General features: G+C 41.5%; 1 protein-coding gene across 6 annotated transcripts in view; it reads left to right on the forward strand.

Moving 5' to 3' along the window:
• The window catches only part of LOC118400923 (PHD finger protein 21A-like), a 116,705-nt gene that overhangs the window by 58,097 nt on the left and 37,514 nt on the right, over positions 1–21,094 (forward strand). For 5 of the 6 annotated variants that reach the window (XM_052474640.1, XM_052474641.1, XM_035797945.2 and 2 more), the window contains 4 exons: positions 6,210–6,368; positions 7,176–7,433; positions 20,449–20,730; positions 20,941–21,039. In XM_052474640.1, coding sequence (XP_052330600.1) covers positions 6,210–6,368; positions 7,176–7,433; positions 20,449–20,730; positions 20,941–21,039 — 798 coding nt within the window. The remainder of the gene's footprint in view (positions 1–6,209; positions 6,369–7,175; positions 7,434–20,448; positions 20,731–20,940; positions 21,040–21,094) is intronic. The other variant, XM_035797946.2, reaches the window with a different exon arrangement.

Genomic DNA, 21,094 nt, shown 5'->3' on the forward strand with positions numbered 1-21,094 from the left:
TGAATTACAAATCAGCCTTTACTTAAATCATGTCTGTAGTCTATTGCATAGTTACAATGTGTAATCATTGATGTCCCAGGAGCAGGAGTGGTAAACACTGAAGTGTATAAATGTAATACATACTTGCAGATGCACCATATAAATAATTTGTTTGATACACCTGGTATTGGATATGACTGAAAAATAATGTCTCACAGAGATTCATACCTGAACCTCACATTTATTTGCCAAAGGAAGAGTACATAATCAGTGAATACAGTGGGGCAAAAAAGTATTTAGTCAGCCACCAATTCTGCAAGTTCTCCCACTTAAAAAGATGAGAGAGGCCTGTAATTTTCATCATAGGTACACTTCAACTATGACAGACAAAATGAGAAAATAATATCCAGAAAATCACATTGTAGGATTTTTTATTAATTTATTTGCAAATTATGGTGGAAAATTGTACTTTTGGTGGCTGACTAAATACTTTTTTGCCCCACTGTATATTCAATGTACAGGTTACAATGTGGGGATCTAATGCCTGGTAATAACTGCATGTATATAGGACTTGCATCCTTGTCACAATAAAGTTATTATATTCTACTCAATCCATAGGCTTCATTAATGCCATTCAGTCTTGAAGTCAATACAACAACTATGATAGCTGAGGTTCATAGGTTCTGAACTAATATTCATACCAAACGTTTTAGGGTCCATACGCAGATCGGCTACATACTGTAGCTAGCTACACATCCATATGCATCCATTTATTTTTATCCTCCACTACACAATAAGCAAGTAAATAGTTAGCTATCTATGTTACTTCAGCAGCATTGCATTGCAAGCTTACACAATTGTACATTCAATTTGCAGTAAATGCTTTAACTAGCTAGATTCTTTACATCCACTGTTTCAGGTTTTCTCAGGAGTCCCTAAAATATTAAACAACATGAATTACAATTTCATACTCATGTCATAACACTAGCTGGCTAATATTAGCTAGTCAGCTAACTTACTAAATAGCGATTTACGTTTAAAAAAATGTTTGTCTCTACATTAACATAGTCCTCTCAATTGTATGTTTTTTGCTTGACTCGTTATGATGTTATAATTACTTTCACTTGCTTCCACTGTAATGTTTTGTCAGCCATCTTTGCTGAAGAAAGTCACCAGCGACGGGGGGCTTGCGTCAAATTCGTCATTGGAACTACTCGATATGATTGGTCATATAAAAACCTTGGGACCCAAATGCATAATGAGTGCTCCAACTCCCCTTGCGGTGGTCTGGTGCAATGAAGCCGTGATGCTCGGTACCTCTAAGTCCTGTGGTGTAAGCTCGCAACTTTTAAAGGAGGAACCACTGTATTATGGTCCAAACACACCAAGACAGTCGTAAAGAGGGCACAACAACACCTTTTTCACCTCAGGAGACAGAAAAGATTTGCCATGTGTCCCCAAATCCCCCAAAAAGTCTATAGCTGCACCATTGAGAGCATCCTGACCGGTTGCATCACTGTGGCAACTGTTCTGCATCTGACCGTAAGGTGCTACAGAGGGTATTGCATACGGCTCAGTACATCACTGGGGCCAAGCTTCTTGCCATCCAGGTTCTATTAAACTAGGCGGTGTCAGAGGAAAGTCACAAAAATTGTCCAAGACTCCAGTCACCCAAGTCATAGACAGTTCTCTCTGCTACCGCACTGCAAGCGATACCGGAATGCCAAGTATAGGACCAAAAGGCTCCTTAACAGCTTCTACCCCCAAACCATAAGACTTTTATTTATTTAACCTTTATTTAGCGAGGCAAGTCATTTAAGAACAAATTCTTATTTGCAATGACGGCCTACCAGGGAACAGTGTGTTAACTGCCTTGTTCAAGGGCAGAACGACAGATTTTGACCTTGTCAGCTCGAGGATTCAATCCAGCAACCTTTCGGTTACTGTCCCAACACCACTAGGCTACCTGCCACTGAACAATTCATCAAATGACCATCCGGACTATTTACATTGACCCCCTCCATTTGTTTTTACACTGCAGCTACTCACTGTTTATTATCAATGCATAGTCACTTTACCCCTACCTACATGTACAAATTACCTCGACTAACCTGTACCCCCGCACATTGACTCAGTACCGGTACCCCCTTTATATAGCCTTGTTATTTTATTGTTACATTTTATATACTTTTTTACTTTAGTTTATTTTGTAAATATTTTCTTAACTCTTTCTTGAACTGCATTGTTGGTTATGGGCTTGTAAGTAAGCATTTCATTGTAAGGTCGACACCTGTTGTATTCGGGACACGTGGAAAATAAAGTTTGATTCGAATGTCCGAAATGGTTCCAACAACTCTTCTCCGTGTGTCCTTCTTTGTAGTTGTCCGGTATCCGGTGACTTGTGTAGTCCTAAACAGATCTTATGAGTTGATTTTCCTTCCATTCACTCCTAACGATGCTTCTTTGAAGATAGGATTAGCCAGCTGTATTGATGGTTGAGCAGAGTAACAGGATGATCCTACTAAAATTCACTTTTGAAGATATCTTACTTAGGATAGCTAATCAGCCATACCTGTGATGGCTGATTAGGGAGGTGAGTTTGTCTCTACCTCATGTTGAGATTCAATGTTCAAGCCATTTAAATGCGCAGCTGCAGCTTCATGTTTTTCCTGGTTCAATGTGTTTTTTTTTCTTAACTCGTAATTTATACCTTTTGCTCGAAAGGGGCGGTCCGGCAGGCTGGCACGCTCCCTCACCTCACTCCAGGGCGGTGATTACTCACTGTGCAAACTTATGGAAAACAATTATCTCTTATAACTTCTTAAATCACATCCCTTCCTTAACAAAAACACTAACCATTTTTAATATTACATGCACAACGCACAGTATGGAAACGTCAAATATGTAGTGGGTATACTTTCCAAGTTACAGTATTTCCTTTATAACATTTGTAATGACATCACAAAAGAACAAACAAAATGACATTAGTGTTCTATAGATTGCCTCTGACCATTCCCTACATTATATACTAGAAATATTGTTCCAGTATTTGTTTTTGAATGTGTTAGAGTTTCAGCAGGAAATAGGTCTGTTGAGACAAAGCACAATCCTTTGGTGAATTTGGAGGCCTGGATCTTCTCCCTTGATTTACAACAGGACTAGTTATATCCATCCCCCTCTACGGGTGCGAGGGGGTCTGATTGAAGTTATTCATTGCAAATCTGATCTTTTGGGATTTTCGTGGACAGTTATGACACCACTGAGAGTTCGCACTAGAGGTCGACCGATTATGATTTTTCAATGCCGATACCGATTTATTGGAGGACCAAAAAAGCCGATACCGATTTAATCGGCCAATTTTTGTATTTATTTATTTGTAATCATGACAATTACAACAATACTGAATTAACACTTATTTTAACTTAATATAATACATCAATAAAATCAATTTAGCCTCAAGTAAATAATGAAACATGTTCAATTTGGTTTAAGTAATGCAAAAACAAAGTGTTTGAGAAGATAGTAAAAGTGCAATATGTGCTATGTAAGAAAGCTAACGTTTCACAATCCCTACATAAGTGACAACCCACAAAACCTACCACATCATAGCTTACTTATCAACAGTATGTTTATGTTATATAATATTTTCTGAAACTGACCATATTAGCAGTTCTACATAGGGTAGTGCATACCCGCACTTCCTTGCTCAGAACATGAGAACATATGAAAGCTTGTGATTCCTTTTAACATGAGTCTTCAATATTCCCAGGTAAGAAGTTTTAGGTTGTAGTTATTATAGGAATTATAGGACTATTTCCCTCCCATACCATTTGTATTTCATTAACCTTTGACTATTGGATGTTCTTAAAGGCACTTTAGTATTGCCAGTGTAACAGTATAGCTTCCGTCCCTCTCCTTGCTCTTACCTGGGCTCGAACCAGGAACACATCGACAGTAGCCACACTCGAAGCAGTGTTTCCCATGCAGAGCAAGGGAAACAACCACAGGCTCAGAGCGAGTGACATTTGAAACGCTATTAGCGTGCGCTAACTAGCTAGCCATTTCATTTCGGTTACACCAGCCTCATCTCGGGAGTTGATAGGCTTGAAGTCATAAACAGTGCAATGCTTGACGCACAACGAAGAGCTGCTGGCAAAACGCACGAAAGTGCTGTTTCAATTAATGTTTACGCGCCTGCTTCTACCACTGCTCAGGCAGATACTTAGATACTTGTATGCTTGTATGCTCAGTCAGATTATATGCAACGCAGGACACGCTAGATAATATCTAGTTAACCATGTGTAGTTAACTAGTGATTATGATTGATTGTTTTTTATAAAATAAGTTTAATGCTAGCTAGCAACTTACCTTGGCTTAATGCATTCCCGTAACAGGCAGTCTCCTTGTGGAGTGCAACAAGAGAGAGGCAGGTCGTTATTGCGTTGGACGAGTTAACTGTAAGGTTGCAAGATTGGATCTCCCGAGCTGACAAGGTGAACATCTGTCGTTCTGCCCCTGAATGAGGCAGTTAACCCACCGTTCCTAGGCCGTCATTGAAAATAAGAATGTGTTCTTAACTGACTTGCCTAGTTAAATAAAGGTATACATTATTATTTATTTATTTTTGGCAAATCGGCGCCCAAAAATACCGATTTCCGATTGTTATGAAAACCTGAAATCGGCCCCAATTAATCGGCCATTCCGATTAATCGGTCGACCTCTAGTCCGGACACCCGTTTTAACATCCCATCCAAAAGACGGCACCCTACTTAGGGGAATGTCCCCAAATGTAATCAAGGTTTGGTCAAATATTATATCTGTTTAGGCTTCTTGAAGTCAAATTGCAATCTATTTGTCTGATTATGTTCTGGCCCCCTGACCATCCGCTAAAAAAGAAATTGGCCCGTGGCTGAATCTAGTTTATCACTGGTTATGACCATCCTCGGTCACTTTACTTGGACAAAGAAAATACACTTTATGACACTGTCAAGAAGCATTATAACCACCATAATCATATAAGCAAGATAGGCCTCTCACGTACATGCCCTTATGTCAGTCATCAGTCAAAAAGAGGGTGTCTCGTCCTGCTCCTGAAATCTGCTCCTGTATTCATCTGTCATCAGCAACAGAGCATGGGGTAGGGACGTCTGACAGCAATTTGTGCGCAATAACAATGATAATTTAATATGATCAGTTTCAGAAAATGTTATATAACATAAACATCAACATACTGTTGATAAGTAAGCTAGTAAGCTATGGTGTGGTTGGTTTTGTGGGTTTTGTCACTTATGTAGGGATTGTAACCAGGCATAAAATAATGCCATATGTAACAACAGGTTTAAATGTGTCATGACAGTGTTATTACCATATTATGACAGGTTATGACAATGTGTGAAAGGCAGCTCTATGCATACTGCAGCTGATATGATGAGCAAAACAAAGAGAAGCAGCTGGAAGTATGCATTTTTGGAAGTACGCACATTTATTGGTTTGACACAGTCAATGCATATTCAATGGCCTAAGCCCTGTTCCATATGCGTTAATATTTACTAGAGAGAATGAGAGTGCACTGCAACAGTACTTATTTCATACTTGCCTGTTCCTCTACTCCCCAGTCTCTACCCCTCCTCAGAGCAGGTCTAATTCCAAGTCGGGAAAATCGTTTCGAGTTAGCGTAGTAGCGGAATTAGCTATTGAAATGACTTGGCATTGCTGCATATACTAATTTGGTATTCTGCTCTTGTGAGAACTGCAGTTGTTGTCAAAGGGAAAGGTCAGAGCCCCCGGCCTCAAATTTAAGTCACAAAAGTTGGTTTGGTCTTAAAGCCAAGTATTCTAAAACATGAATTAATCAACTATGTCAACGTCGAACAATGAAAGTGATTTGATTTGATGACCAATTGTTAGCAAATGTTGATATAAGAGACTTTTGAGTAGTTACCATAATACATTGTTAATCACCGGTTGGGGTTATTGCCAAAAAAGGGTACAGAACATTTAAAGGGAACAGTGACACTAAACTCAATTGGAGTTTTATTCAATCTGCTTTCCTTCATCTTGTTTCTTCTCCCTTCATCCCCTCTTCTCTCCCCATCCTCTACACCCCTCCCTCTCTTGCCCTCTTCTCACTCCCCATGCTCTTCACCGCCCTTTTCCCACTCTTCTCTCACCATCCTTCACCCCTCTTCGACTCCCCCTCTTTCTCTACCCCTCTCACTTCTGTCCTCCAGAAAAGCGTTGTGGAGCAGCTGAGGAAGGACCTCCTGGTGAAACAGGAGCCAGAGGTGATGGTGCAGGTGCCGGCTGCAGACAAACACGTCCTCCAGATCCCCTCCTCTGCCACTCTGCTGGCACTACAACAGACCACACACACCCAGGCCCTGCAGCAGGTAGCCACACAAGTCCACAGACACTGTCAACCTTAGCTCAACTCAGCTGCTTGTTATGTTGCACAAAGGCTTGTTGTGTCATAACTTTGCAGTAGCCTAGAAACATTCCTGAAACTTTCCCAGGTTTTTCAGAAATACCATTTGGATGATTCCTTGTTGGATAACTTATTCTCTCCTGCTTATTCCCTCCTGATCCAAGGAATCCTCCAACCAGGATTTCTGGAAAACCTAGGCAGTTTGGGAAAGTTTGCAACACTAGCCTGCCCTGAAAAGCCCCAAACCTGTCAGTGTTCATAATCGTTTACTACTATAAAGATAGAGAGTGAAGAATCATGCTAAGAAAAAGTCCCAGATACTCTGGATGGTTCTCTGTACTGGCATTAGCTCCGTTATCAGATGTCCTTCAGCCATGCCAGTTCTTTCAGGTAGTACTCCTTCGTTCCTATGACCTCGCGGACCACGTTCCCCGCTAGACAGAAACAGCCATGTTGTAAACCCTCCATCATTCATGACTCTGTAGATTTATCTCCAGCTCTTAGTGAGATGTACGTGCTCGGCTGGCAGATTTCCTGTGGTGTTTGATATAACCGGGAGGAAAGATTCACTCCTCCAGAGAATGGCTTAATAATGGTAGCCGTAGTAGTGAGTCACTAGGCTTCACATTAGATCATATTTCTTGGATTTAGCATTATTATGCTCACTTTTCCACTCCCTTTTTTGACCCCATCTCATCAAATTTCTCTCTCTTCTGTCTCCGATTTATCAACTCTTTATTTATTTGTATTTTTTCTCTCCTCTCGCTGTCAGAAGATGCTGGCAGTCACCCCAGTCATCACCACTAAGTCTCTACCTCTAGTGCTGAAAGCTGCCACTCCCACCATGCCTGCCTCTGTCATGGTTCAGCCCCCCTCCATGGTCACTGCCATCAGCCACACCTCCAAGCCCGGTGCCATCATCTCTGACAACTCCAACTTCCGAAACATACCAGTCAACCTCCAGGTGGCCAGCAAGTTGACCAATCAGGGTTCAGAGTCCGTGCGTCTGGTGTCAAAGAATTCAGTTGTGGTAAGGGGCCTTCACTTCCTGTACATTCTACAGTACTATCATTGTCATCCTTTGTAGTTCAACTCTTTCAAACTCTTTCTCTTGTAATTGGTGTCAGTTTGGGATCCCCAGAGTGTGTTCAAATTAAGCAGTAAATATTCAACCATTTTTTTTCTCTTTTACAAAGTCTCTTAGAGCAAGGTGGGTTGAACATCTTTGTATGGAAATATGCATGGGCAAAATTGAGAATGTCTCTTAATGAGGAGGTGCTTTGAGGCAGTGATGGCACTTGGCACAAAGTCATCTTTCTCTCTGTAAAACTACCTGCGGTATCCAAATATTTTTTCAGATCTAACTGTTGTCTGCAGCTCCAGTAGAGAATACCGTATTTGCTGGGGTTTTTTCTCCGGTGCAGGACACCACCACCCCCACCTCAGCACAGCCAGTCAAATTTCCTCAGTTTGTCTCTCCTAAAATGACGCCTCAACCCACCTTTCAACCAAAGGTGCGTCCTAGTAAGACCTGCCCCCTAACCCTAATCCCCACCAATACTTTCCAATGTGTGAGTGGAGACATGAGGTATTTAACTCAGACGTCACTAGAGGGCGACAGTGTATCCAAGGATACAAACCCAGTGCAGTCACAGTCTTGGCTCCATGGCTCCAAGCTACTGTTTGCATTGTGCTGCTTTGTTCATACCCTTTCCTCTAGTCTTCTTCAGCTTTCAGAATGATGGGTGCTCATGTTGTTGCTTTGATCTGTGTTAATACCTTCCTTTGCAGGCTGTTGTGTCTTTATGGTGAAAGCTCGTTGTTTTGGCTGTCAGTGTGGTGACCTGTTTTTAACCCTGGGTGTGAATGTGTGATTTAATGCCCTGCTATTGAGGTGTGTAATGCCCCTGGGATCTCAGAGTCCCTCAACACTGGGCTCATTCTGACAGTTACACAAAAAAAAAGAAACCCTGGAATGAGTAAGTGTGTCCAAACATTTGACTGGTACTGTAGAAAATTGTAAAAATTAAGAAAAACCCTGCAGTGAGTACTTGTGTCCAAACGTTTGACTGGTACTGTATCTATATATGTACTTTAACCTTATTTATAGGGATATACAATTGCTCCTGTAGCAGATGATACATTATTGGAACCAACCCTCACGGGTTAATTGCTTGTTTATTATCTCTTCAATAGGGCTGGCAGTGAGACAAGTAAGGGAGCTTCCCGACCATATTGACTAAACTTCGTAGCTGGAGGTGTCTCCAAAATGTATTCTGTGGCAACCTATATTTCTTGGAAATTTGGGAAAAGCTTAAGAATTGCTTAGAATGCTCATCAAATAGATCCAACAGATAATTGATTCCTAGTTGTTGCCACTGTACCCCAAAAATGGTTTTACTTCCAATTAGGATACTCTTATTTTGCCACAGAGCTGAGGCGATGTAAGAAGGTCCCAGTGTCCAGCTCTATGTATCTTACCCCACAAGGTTCGGGTGTTTGTAACATTGGGGTGATCCATCAGTTGTGGTCCAAGCCAGGGCGAGACTCCCCCATAGGCCTCAGACTCTATCTGGTACCAGCCTGGTTTAGCCCCTCCCTTCCAATATGGCAACCACATACAGATACGTTTGACATTGATAGTTATGGATACCAAATCCACCTTTTGGGTGTGGGGGGGAATGTCTTTTTTATACCTAAATGGATCTGTGAGTACCCCAAAGAAAATCTAGGACATGCCTGTCAATATCTTTAAAGTAAGAATCTGGAATATATAGAGGGAGATGAGCTAGAAGATAATATATTACAGGTGCCAGCAACATTTTAATATAATTAATTTGACCCCATAATGAAATATATATTTTTGACCATTTAGCAAAGCCATTCTTCATTTTTAAAAGTAAGGGTTTTTATATTCTCTCCAACAATATCCCTGTGGCTAGGTGTTATTAGTATGCCAAGGTATTTGATACCCTAAGGGGACCATGTTCATATTGGTTGAAGAGATTGGATGGGCTTAAGCCAGATAAAAGATGAGCCTCAGATTTATGCCAGTTAATATGATAACTAGATTATGTAAATTCCTCAGCAGTGTCGTAAATCAGGGACAGATATCTCAGGTTGAGACAAGAAAGGCAACATGTCATCTGTATAAAAGCATGAGGTTATGCTGAATGTTGCCCACCTTAACTCCATGAATAAGTGGGTTACCTCTGTTTCTAGGCCAGGGGTTCCAAAGCTAGCACAAATAAACTGGGGCTTGAAGGGCATCCTTGTTTTGTACTTCTATGTAACTGGAAAGGGTTGGGTATGAGACCATTTGTTAAAACGCAGGCATAAGGAGTGCCATATAACGTTTTATCCAATTCACAAAGTTCTCCCCAAAGCCAACTGTTGTAAGAGATTTAAAAAATATAGCCCCATTCCACACAATAAAAGGCTTTGGCAGCATCTAATGACAAAGCAATTGTTGGAGTGCTTGAGTCCTGGATAGCACACTGTATTTATGTGCTGTAAGGTTATCTGAGCTGTAACGGTGGGGGATAAAGCCAGCCTTTACAGGTTAATGATACTACTGTCGTGACGTTGTATTAGTTAATGTGACGACTGTTGCTCATCGAATGATTACAAGTTTCTAATTGCATGATTAACAGAATCAAGCAATTATTAACTCATTAACCAGGGGCACCATGGGAAAAATAGTTTTTATTGAGTTTCTATTTCCCAAATTAACTCAAAGAATATCAGAATATCGATTTTACAACAGACGCTAATTAACCAGTTACCTCTACCAATCTCGTTCTGAACGTCGTATAGCCTGTGAATCTGCACGGACCCTGGTCTCACCAATGAGCTCGTACCACACCAATCTTAGTTGAATATTTGATGATAATAAAAGATACACGATGATAAAAGATACATGTAGACAAAACACATTATAGGCTATTGATTAGAACTTAGTATAACGGGCCAACACACTATTGCGCGTGTTACCCAAAATGGGGATTTCAAAGAGAGAGAAAAAAGAAAGTACACAAGAAAAATATACATTTGGGTGAATTTGTCAGCTATGCTTATTCTAACCCTAGCCTTGCCCCAAACTGCCGCTCTTATGGGTCAGAATATAATTATGTAATTACGTGGGGATGATCTCCGAGGATTCTCTGCGTGGACCATTCAGGAGAATGTTCAGGTTGCTCGATGACACACCTCTCCGGCGCACCTCTCTGATCGTCCTCTCGACGTCAGCGTCCTTTTGGCTTAGGAGTCTGTTCCCTGAGGACAGACAGCTCTGTAGCTCCGAGCTCACAGCATAGGAATGAAACCTTTTAGATACCACGATTCGCTGGGATTGGATGCTAAGGGGGTCCGGCTTGAATTCACCCGCTTAGACACAGCTACTCATCCGTAGCTTGGGTAGAAAAGGATTTTGTTGTCTTCAAACTTACTCCTCAACCCTAAGTAGTGCATCTAAATAATCTCTATCCTTATCTGAGAGTTGGGGTAAATTAAAGTCTGAAAAAAATCTATCCAACTTTTGTTTGTCCAGTATACCCTGAGATGTACAGTGGTTCCTCCTTTAAAAGTTGCGAACTTGCACCGCGGGACTGAGTCACAGCTTCATTGCTCCAGACCACCACAAGGGGGAGTTAGAAAACTCATTATGCATTTGGGTCACAAGGTTTTTATAGGTTTTATATGACCAATCATATCGAGTGGTTCCAATGATGAATTTTGAAGCGAGCGACCCTTGCCTTTGTGGCATTGTTCAACAAATATGGCGGACAAAACATTATGGTGGAACCAGATGTAAGTTCTTATAACGTCATAATGAGTCAAGCAAAACATTTACAATTTGAGAGGAATATGTTAGTTAATGTAGAGACAAACGTTAGTGCATAATTTTTGTCATAAAGTTAATTTACGAAATCGCTATTTTCGCAAGTTATCTGACCAGCCAACATTAGCCAGCTAGCTAGTGTGATGTTGAACAAACCAACAAACATAAAAAATAACCTACTGGTAAGAAACAGTCCAGTCAAATCCAGCTCTAGGGCTGAGTCTAATCATAGCAATGCAAAGTCAAAGGCACTTATCAGACAGACGTTGATAGTCCTACATCCAATATAATTCTGGATTCAGCGGTCCTCCCTGGCAGATCTTCTCTGGATGAAGGCTGATGCTTCATCTTGTCAGTCAAACGTGTGATCTTGGCTCCATTGAGTTTGGTCTCCAGTGTAGCAGAAAAACGCAGAAAACGCATGAACTCGATCTTCCGCGATTTTAGATCGATCTTGACATGTTTGAATGCCATCCTCCGATCGCTAACTCGTTTAGAATAATCTGGGAAGAACATAATTGTAGATCCCTGCCATGTCACCTGTCTTCTGGTCCTTCTGTAGCTCAGTCCTTCTGTAGCTCAGTTGGTAGAGCATGGCGCTTGTAACGCCAGGGTAGTGGGTTCGATTCCCGGGACCACCCATACTTAGAATGTATGCACACATGACTGTAAGTCGCTTTGGATAAAAGCGTCTGCTAAATGGCATATATTATTATTATTATTATCTTCTCTCTTGCTGTTCTGAGAATTTCTTCCTTCACCTGTTAACATAGCATATCGAACATAATGGGCTGTGGCCGGCATCCCTCTTTCGGGTCTCTCCTCGGCGGGCCGGGGGGGAATCTATGTGCCCTCTGTACATCAAGTGACCTCTCAAACTGGCATTCCAGCACATTTGGGATTTTCCTCTGTAGGAACTGTCTTTGATTTCTACCATCTCGGGAACACCCAGGATTTTAATATTACAGTGATGCCCTCTGTTATCCAAGTTATCAACATGGTCCTGTCATTTTTAAAATTCTTTATGGATTTAATCTAGTTGACCTTTCGTTGAGACGGCACCATTCTCCTATGTTGCAACATGGTCCTCTGCTTCTCTAAAGCGGGTGGTCAGCGAATAAATGTTCCTTCTATTTCCTACTTTTAGGTTCTAACTCTCAGAGAAAAAAACTCTACAAATACTATGAAAGCTTAACTTCTTTGGGATAGGGGGCGGTATTTTGACGTCTGGATGAAAAGCGTGCCCAAAGTAAACTGCCTGCTACTCAGGCCCAGAAGCTAGGTTATGCATATAATTGGTAGATTTGGATAGAAACCACTCTAAAGTTTCTAAAACTGTTAACATAATGTATGTGAGCATAACAGAACTGAAATGGCAGGTGAAACCCTGAGGACAAACCCCCCCATTTTGGCTGTAGTGTTTCCAAGCGCGTGAATGAGAGCGCGTTCTTTGGTATTTTTCTCCGGTAAAGACAATAACGATTCTTTGTCTTAAATTTGATAGTTTATTTGCGTATTAGGGTACCTATTGTTTGATTATAAACGTTGATTGACTTGTTTGGATAAGTTTATTCGTAACGTTTGGGATTCATTTTGAATGCATTTTGAAGGAGGGAAACCGAGTGGATTATTGACTGAAGCACGCCAGCTAAACTGAGTTTTTATGGATATAAAGAAGGACATTGTCAAACAAAAGGACCATTTGTAATGTAACTGGGACCTTTTGGACTGCCAACAGAAGAAGATCTTCAAAGGTAAGGCATATATTATATCGCTATTTCTGACTTTCGTGTCGCAACTCCTTGGTTGAAAATGATTTGTTATGCATTTGTGTGATGGGCGCTGTCCTCAGATAATCGCATGGTTTGCTTCCGCTGTAAAGCCTTTTTGAAATCTGACATGGCGGCTGGATTTGAATCTTTATTTTAATGTATTTCACTTGTCATTTCATGAAAGTTTCATATTTATAGTAATTTCATTTCAACTTGGTGCTCTGCAATTTCACCGCTCACTAATCCGCAAGAAGTTAAACTAGTTTTTTCTGCCCATAGGATCAATACAGCTGCATTAGACAAATACATTTTCACACAAGCACTGATATTGAACCGTTCCTCATAGTCTGAGTCTCCTACCCATCTGTACAAACATTGTTCTTTACTGCTAGGCAGGACACTAGTGATACGGGCCATAAACTTTTATTTCTCCTTTAAGGTGATCTGAACCTGACCTCAACCCCCCTCCATCACCAATCCATGGCTCTCTCTCCTTATCAATGCCTGCCACATGTAATCGCTTACCTGCACTCAACACATTCCAAGCTTCGTTGCACACACTATATACCGTCCTCCTATAACCATTCACTTCTGGTGTAGACCCTCTGAACCTCAGCACTCCATCGGTGACATAAGTATATTTTCATATTCTCAGAACCCAACAGTCCCCCTTGTTGAACAATAGCTTCCTACTGTTCAACTTACATGCACTTGGAAATTACTTATAAATAAACAAACAATGATAACAGAACATTAGCAAAAAATAAATAAAACATGATTATAAATGAACAAACAGTGATAACAAACATTCACAGTGAGGTTCACAAACTCAGAGACTTATGGTCTCTGTTCTATGATCACACCATACACAATCGTATTTCCATTTCACATCACAGCTGAAGCTGGTGACTTCCTCCACTTCAGCTGGAGCTGCTTTTAGTTTCTCCACTTTCTCCTTCTGGGTCCTAAGAGAGTGATAGCATAAGACTTGGAAAGCAACAAAAAGACACATAAAACATAACAGTACTAACTTCTTATGGGTATGTGGGATGCTACTGTCCCACCTGGCCAACATCTGGTGAAATTGCAGAGTATCAAATTCAAAAATGGAAATACTCATAATAAAAATTCATAAAACATACAAGTGTTATACATCGGCTTAAAGATTACCTTCTTGTTAATCCAACCGCGGTGTCAGATTTCAAAAAGGCTTTACGGTGAAAGTATACCATGCGATTATCTGAGGACAGCACCCAGCTCACAAAACATTACAAACAGTTACCAGCCAAGTAACCAGCCAAGTATTGGAGTTACATTGGATTCACAATAAATGTTAGTTTTGTTCGATAAAGTCCCTCTTTATTTCCAAAAACATTTTGTTGGAGCGTTTTGTTCAGTATGGCTCAAAGGCAGTCACAACAGGCAGACGGAAAATCCAAATAGTATCAGTAAAGTTCGTAGAAACATGTCAATGATGTTTATAATCAATCCTCAGGTTGTTTTTAGTCATAATAATCAATAATATTTCAACCGGACAGTATAACAAGAAAGGCGCGCTCTCGGGTCGCGCGCAGCAAACAGGTCTGGGTACTTCCCAGGGTCCACTCACTCGGAGTGGTCTTTCTCCCTCATGTTTCAGAATACAAGCCTGAAACCATTTCTAAAAACTGTTGACATCTAGTGGAAGCCATAGAACGTGCAATTTGAGTCCTAAGTCATTGGATACTGTATAGGCATTCAATATAAAACTACAACTACATTTTTCCCAGGTTTTCACCTGCCATATCAGTTCTGTTATACTCACAGACATTATTTTAACAGTTTTGGGAACTTTAGAGTGTTTCCCATCCAAATATATCAATTATATGCATATCCTAACTTCTGGGCCTCAGTAACAGGTAGTTTACTCTGGACACGCTTTTCACCCGGTGGTGAAAATAGTGCCCCCTACCCTAGTGAGGTTAACGATGTGGTAAGCTGTGCATAATTATATATGCATGAAAACCAACGTTTGAGACCATGACAATTCCCACTCTCTCTTCACCTGACTCCATGCCTTCAGGATACTTTACTGCTGGATTCCACAAAAATGAATGCCCTAAAAAGCCTCCTCATGCTTTCGCTCAGTCTTCGCCTTTCTGGCCCCAGGTTCCGAGAGGTGTTCCCAAGCCATGTCATTTTCACTTTGTTCCCCATCTCCTCCATTGTCACCTGATAGACAGGCAAGTGCATATCCCTAATCAACACTACATCCTCTTGAGGTAACTCAGCACTGTATATGCTTTCACAAGAATGCCTTCAAAATGTTGTTTAGAGTACAATTACCCCAACATCTATCCTCTTTCATATGATGCATTAACCAATAAAGCAGCTATCCCAACTATGATGTTAAAGTAGCAGCTCCCAGACCCAACCCATCTGCAGGTCTTACAGTGGAATCTAGTCTCTCTATCTCTCTCTCTTTGGCCCCGCTTCCTCTGTCATGGTGTCTTCAAGCTCACACATGATGCAGCTGGACCTAACTTCTCGTGAGAACTACGTATGCACCCACCAAGGAGAAACATGATGATCTTTACCGCTGCAGGTGCTGTATGGAGTACTGTGTGTGGATCAGACCAACGCTGTCCCAACACCCCTGCCTGGTGTATCTTGATGTACACTCACCCTTTTACAGATCTCACAGGGGAATACCCCCACTAGGGACCTATCCTAATTTGGAACCTACCATACACTGTATTGTCACTCCTGGATCTCGCAGAGGAAAACCTCCACTCGGGACCTATCCTTATGGAACCTACCCTACACTGGGCTGTATCACAACAACCGTAAGGCTCTCCAGAGGCGTTGTGTAGCCCGCACTACCATCACTGGGGGCAAACTACCTGCCCTCCAGGACACCTACATCACCCGATGTCACAGGAAGGCCAAAAATGCTGCTGCCAACATACAGGCTCAAATCTCTAGCCACTTTAATAATTAATAATTGGATGTAATAAATGTATCACTAGTCACTTTAAACAATGTCACATTATATCATGTTTACATACCCTATTACTCATCTCATATGTATATACTGTACTCTATACCATCTACTGCATCTTGCCTATTCCGCACGACCATTGATCGTCCATATATTTATATGTACATATTCTTATTCATCCCTTTACACTTGTGTGTATAAGGGAGTTGTTGTGTTATTGTTAGATTACTTGTGAGAGTCTCCTCCTACCCTTCTGTACAAACATCGTTCTTTACTGCTAGGCAGGACACTAGTGATACCGGCCATAAACTTTTATTTATCCCTTAAGCTGACCTGACCTCAACCCCCCTCCATCACCAATCCATGGCTCTCTCCCCTTATCAATGCCTGCCACATGTAATCGCTTCCCTGCACTCAACACATTCCAAGCCGAGTTGCACACACTATATACCTTCCTCTTATAACCCTTAACCTTTTTGGGATAGGGGGCAGCATTTTCACTTTTGGATGAATAGCGTGCCCAGCGTGAACTGCCTCCTACTCTGTCCCAGATGCTAATATATGCATATTATTATTAGTATTGGATAGAAAACACTCTGAAGTTTCTAAAACTGGTTGAATGATGTCTGTGAGTATAACAGAACTCATATGGCTTGCAAAAACCTGAGAAAAATCCAACCAGGAAGTGGGACATCTGAGGTTAGTAGTTTTTCAAAGCTTGGCCTACCGAATACACATTGAGATGTGGATAAAGTTGCACTTCCTAGGGCTTCCACTAGATGTCAAACGTCTTTAGAAACTTGAATAAGGATCCTACTATAAAGGAGGGGCTCATGAGACCTCTTTGAGTCAGTGGTCTGCAGAGTGCCTTGGTCTCATGACCCGCGCTCCCGACAGAGTTACCTCTCGTTCCAGTGCTTTTCTTCAGACAAAGGAATTCTCCGGTTGGAACATTATTGATGTTTTATGTTAAAGACATCCTAAAGATTGATTCCATATATCGTTTGACATGTTTCTAAAGAACTGTAATGGAACTTTTTTAGTTTTTGTCTGAACATAGTGCCTGCGCCTCATGAAGATGGATTACTGGTGTAACGGGATTCTTCCTGGGAAGGAGAGGAGGACCAAAATGCAGCGTGGTTGAAATTCATGTTTGTTTTTAATAAGAAAACTATACATGAATAAACTACAAAAACAACAAACATGTAAACCCGAAACAGTCCCGTGTGGAACAAACACTGACACAGGAGACAATCACCCCCAAAACCCAACACCAAACAGGCTACCTAAATATGGTTCCCAATCAGAGACAATGACTGACACCTGCCTCTGATTGAGAACCATATCAGGCCAAACACAGAAACAGACAAACTAGACACACAACATAGAATGCCCACTCAGATCACACCCTGACCAAACAAAACATAGAAACATACAAAGCAAACTATGGTCAGGGTGTGACAACTGGGCTGAAAACGCTAACAACAAGTGGCTATTTGGACATAAATTATGGACTTTATGGAACAAATCAGTAATTTATTGTCGAACTGGGATTCCTGGGAGTGCCTTCTGATGAAGATCATCAAAGGTAAGTGAATATTTATGGTGTTATTTCTAACTTTGTTGACTCCAAAATGGCTGATATTCCTCTGGCTGTTTTGGGTTCTGAGCGTCGTTCTCAAATTCTGCTTTTTCCGTAAAGTTTTTTTGAAATCTGACACAGCGGTTGCATTAAGGAGAAGTTTATCTTTAATTCTGTGAATAACACTTGTATCTTTTATCAATGTTTATTATGAGTATTTCTGCAAAATCACCGGATGTTTTGGAATCAAAACATTACTGCACGTAACGCGCCAATGTAAACTGAGATTTTTGGATATAAATATGCACATTATCGAACAAAACATACATGTATTGTGTAACATGATGTCCTATGAGTGTGATCTGATGAAGATCATCAACGGTTAGTGATTAATTTAATCTATATTTCTGCTTTTTGTGACTCCTATCTTTGGCTGTAAAAATGGCTGTGTTTTTTTTAACTTGGGCAATGACCTAACATAATCATATGTTGTGTTTTCTCTGTAAAGCATTTTTTTAAATCGGACAGGGTAGATTAACAAGATGTTTATCTTTCATTTGCTGTATTGCACTTGTTAATGTTTGAAAGTTGCATATTTCAAAAAAATCTTTTTGAATTTCGCCTGCTGCCTTTTCAGCGGAATGTTGTCGAGGGGTTCCGCTGGTGTAGAGCCTCTAAACCTCAGCACTCCATCAGTGACATAAGTATATTTTCATATTCTCAGAACCCAACACTACATTGTGGTCTTAATTTCTGATGTGTCTTGTTCAATATTTTGGGTGGACAAACAAATTGCTCTGATTTCAGAGGCAAGAAAGGTCAGAGTGGGCTCGCAAGTTGCAGTGTCTGGCATATCTGGCCTGTAGGCAGCCTCAATTTCCTTGCTAAGCTTGGACAGTTGTGTCTGCAGTGAATCCTTTGTACACTGTGATTTGCGGCTATCCAGTTTAGAACTGTTCATTTTCGTTGTAACAAAAATCTGCCTTTCACTTGTATAACTATGCCCCAAAATGGGTAAATAGCATTGCCAAAATCATTTCAGTTCCACGGAGCTACTCAACTACACAGCCATCCTCGTCAAGAGCACAAGTGACGTCCTGCTTGTAAGGGTTAGGAACACCAGCAAAGCCAAACGGAACATCAGCAAAACCACCAAGGTCACCATTTTTTGCTGGTTTTGATGGTGAAATGAATGACCGCTTACATTTCACAACCTATCGCAGGTTCATTTAACAGCTCAATTTGTGGGTTGTCACTTTTACTGACACCTTCCTTACCTAAGTGTTCATAGTTAAGTAGAGACTGTGATTATATAGTACAGTGGGGCAAAAAAGTATTTAGTCAGCCACCAATTGTGCAAGTTATCCCACTTAAAAAGATGTGAGAGGCCTGTAATTTTCATCATATGTACACTTCAACTATGACAGACAAAATGAGAAATGAAATCCAGAAAATCACATTGTAGGATTTTTAATGAATTTATTAGCAAATTATGGTGGAAAATAAGTATTTGGTTTTGCTATGGGGTTGAGATCTGGAGACTGGCTAGGCCACTCCAGGACCTTGAAATGCTTCTTACGAAGCCACTCCTTCGTTGCCCGGGCGGTGTGTTTGGGATCATTGTCATGCTGAAAGACCCAGCCATGTTTCATCTTCAATGCCCTTGCTGTTGGAAGGAGGTTTTCACTCAAAATCTCATGATACATTGCCCCATTCATCCTTTCCTTTACACGGATCAGTTGTCCTGGTCCCTTTGCAGAAAAACAGCCCCAAAGCATGATGTTTCCACCCCCATGTTTCACAGTAGGTATGGTGTTCTTTGGATGCAACTTAGCAGTCTTTGTCCTCCAAACATGACCAGTTGAGTTTTTACCAAAAAGTTATATTTTGGTTTCATCTGACCATATGACATAATCCCAATCTTCTTCTTGATCATCCAAATGCTCTCTAGCAAACTTCAGATGGGCCTGGACATGTACTGCCTGAAGCAGGGGGACACGTCTGGCACTGCAGGAGTCTGCAGGAGTCCCTGGCAGCGTAGTGTGTTACTGATGTTAGGCTTTGTTACTTTGGTCCCAGCTCTCTGCAGGTCATTCACTATTCACACGGGGGGTGTGGTTCTGGGATTTTTGATCACCGTTCTTGTGATAATTTTGACCCCATGGGGTGAGATCTTGCGTGGAGCCCCAGATCGAGGGAGATTATCAGTGGTCTTGTATGTCTTCCATTTACTAATAATTGCTCCCACAGTGGATTTCTTCAAACCAAGCTGCTTACCTATTGCAGATTCAGTCTTCCCAGCCTGGTGCGGGTCTACAATTTTGTTTCTGGTGTCCTTTGACAGCTCTTTGGTCTTGGCCATAGTGGAGTTTGGAGTGTGACTGTTTGAGATTGTGGACAGGTGTCTTTTATACTGATAACAAGTTCAAACAGGTGCCATTAATACAGGAAACGAGTGGAGGACAGAGGAGACTCTTAAAGAAGAAGTTACAGGTCTGTGAGAGCCAGACGTCTTGCTTGTTTATTATTGACCAAATACTTATTTCCACCATAATTTGCAAATTAATTAATTAAAAATCCTACAATGTGATTTTCAGGATTTCTTTTCTCATTTTGTCTGTCATAGTTGAAGTGTACCTGTGATGAAAATTACAGGCCTCTCTCATCTTGTTAAGTGAGAGAACTTGCACAATTGGTGGCTGACTAAATACTTTTTTGCCCCACTGTATGCCTCCATCTACAGTGATATCTCAGAGCACCAAATTGGAATTACCTTTCCCTGGTCAGTCTCTTTTACACACATTTGTGAAGCTCCAATATGACACCTGATGAATGATTGGCTAACCTCTGACCCCTATCCTCCCAACTCAGGTCCGGGCGAAGCCCAACAGCGTGCCCATTGCCCCAGCGCCCCTTCGGCCCATGATGACGGCGCTCCAGCTGCTCCAGCGGGGCCCGGTGATGCTGACCAACAAGCTGAGCCCCTCCTCGCTGCCCTCCAGCGCCGGGCTCATCCACCAGGTGCGCATCATCAATGGTCAGCCCTGCGCTGCCAAGAGCGGCCAGCCCACAGGCATGTTGACGGGCATTGTCATCACGGCCCCGGCATCGGTGCAGACACTGCAAATCAGCGGCCTAACCCCCGACACCAAGGTCAGCACCACGGTTTGGGTGGGAAGTTACGATACTATAATTGTATCGTCCATTTTCAGGGAAATTAATACATTTTGTGAGGTCAGCAGGACAGTTTGGATGGGAAAGTGACTTGTTCCCTTTTCATAATTGAAGTAATTCTACATGTATAACTCTGTTACTTTCATTGTTAATGTTTTAAGAGTGTTGTTTTCCTCCCTCTGTTTCCAGACTGTTAAAGCACGGGGGGGATTGGGGCAGAAGATGTTGGTGAGCAGGACCCCTCCTCTGTCTCCAGCACCGAGACTAAAGAGAGAGGACAATCCTCAGGTACACTGGAGAAGGAGCTTATGCTTCATTCTGAACTTGGGGTCAAACCTGCATA

The sequence above is a fragment of the Oncorhynchus keta genome, chromosome 22 (assembly GCF_023373465.1).
Source record: "Oncorhynchus keta strain PuntledgeMale-10-30-2019 chromosome 22, Oket_V2, whole genome shotgun sequence".
NCBI lineage: Eukaryota > Metazoa > Chordata > Actinopteri > Salmoniformes > Salmonidae > Oncorhynchus > Oncorhynchus keta.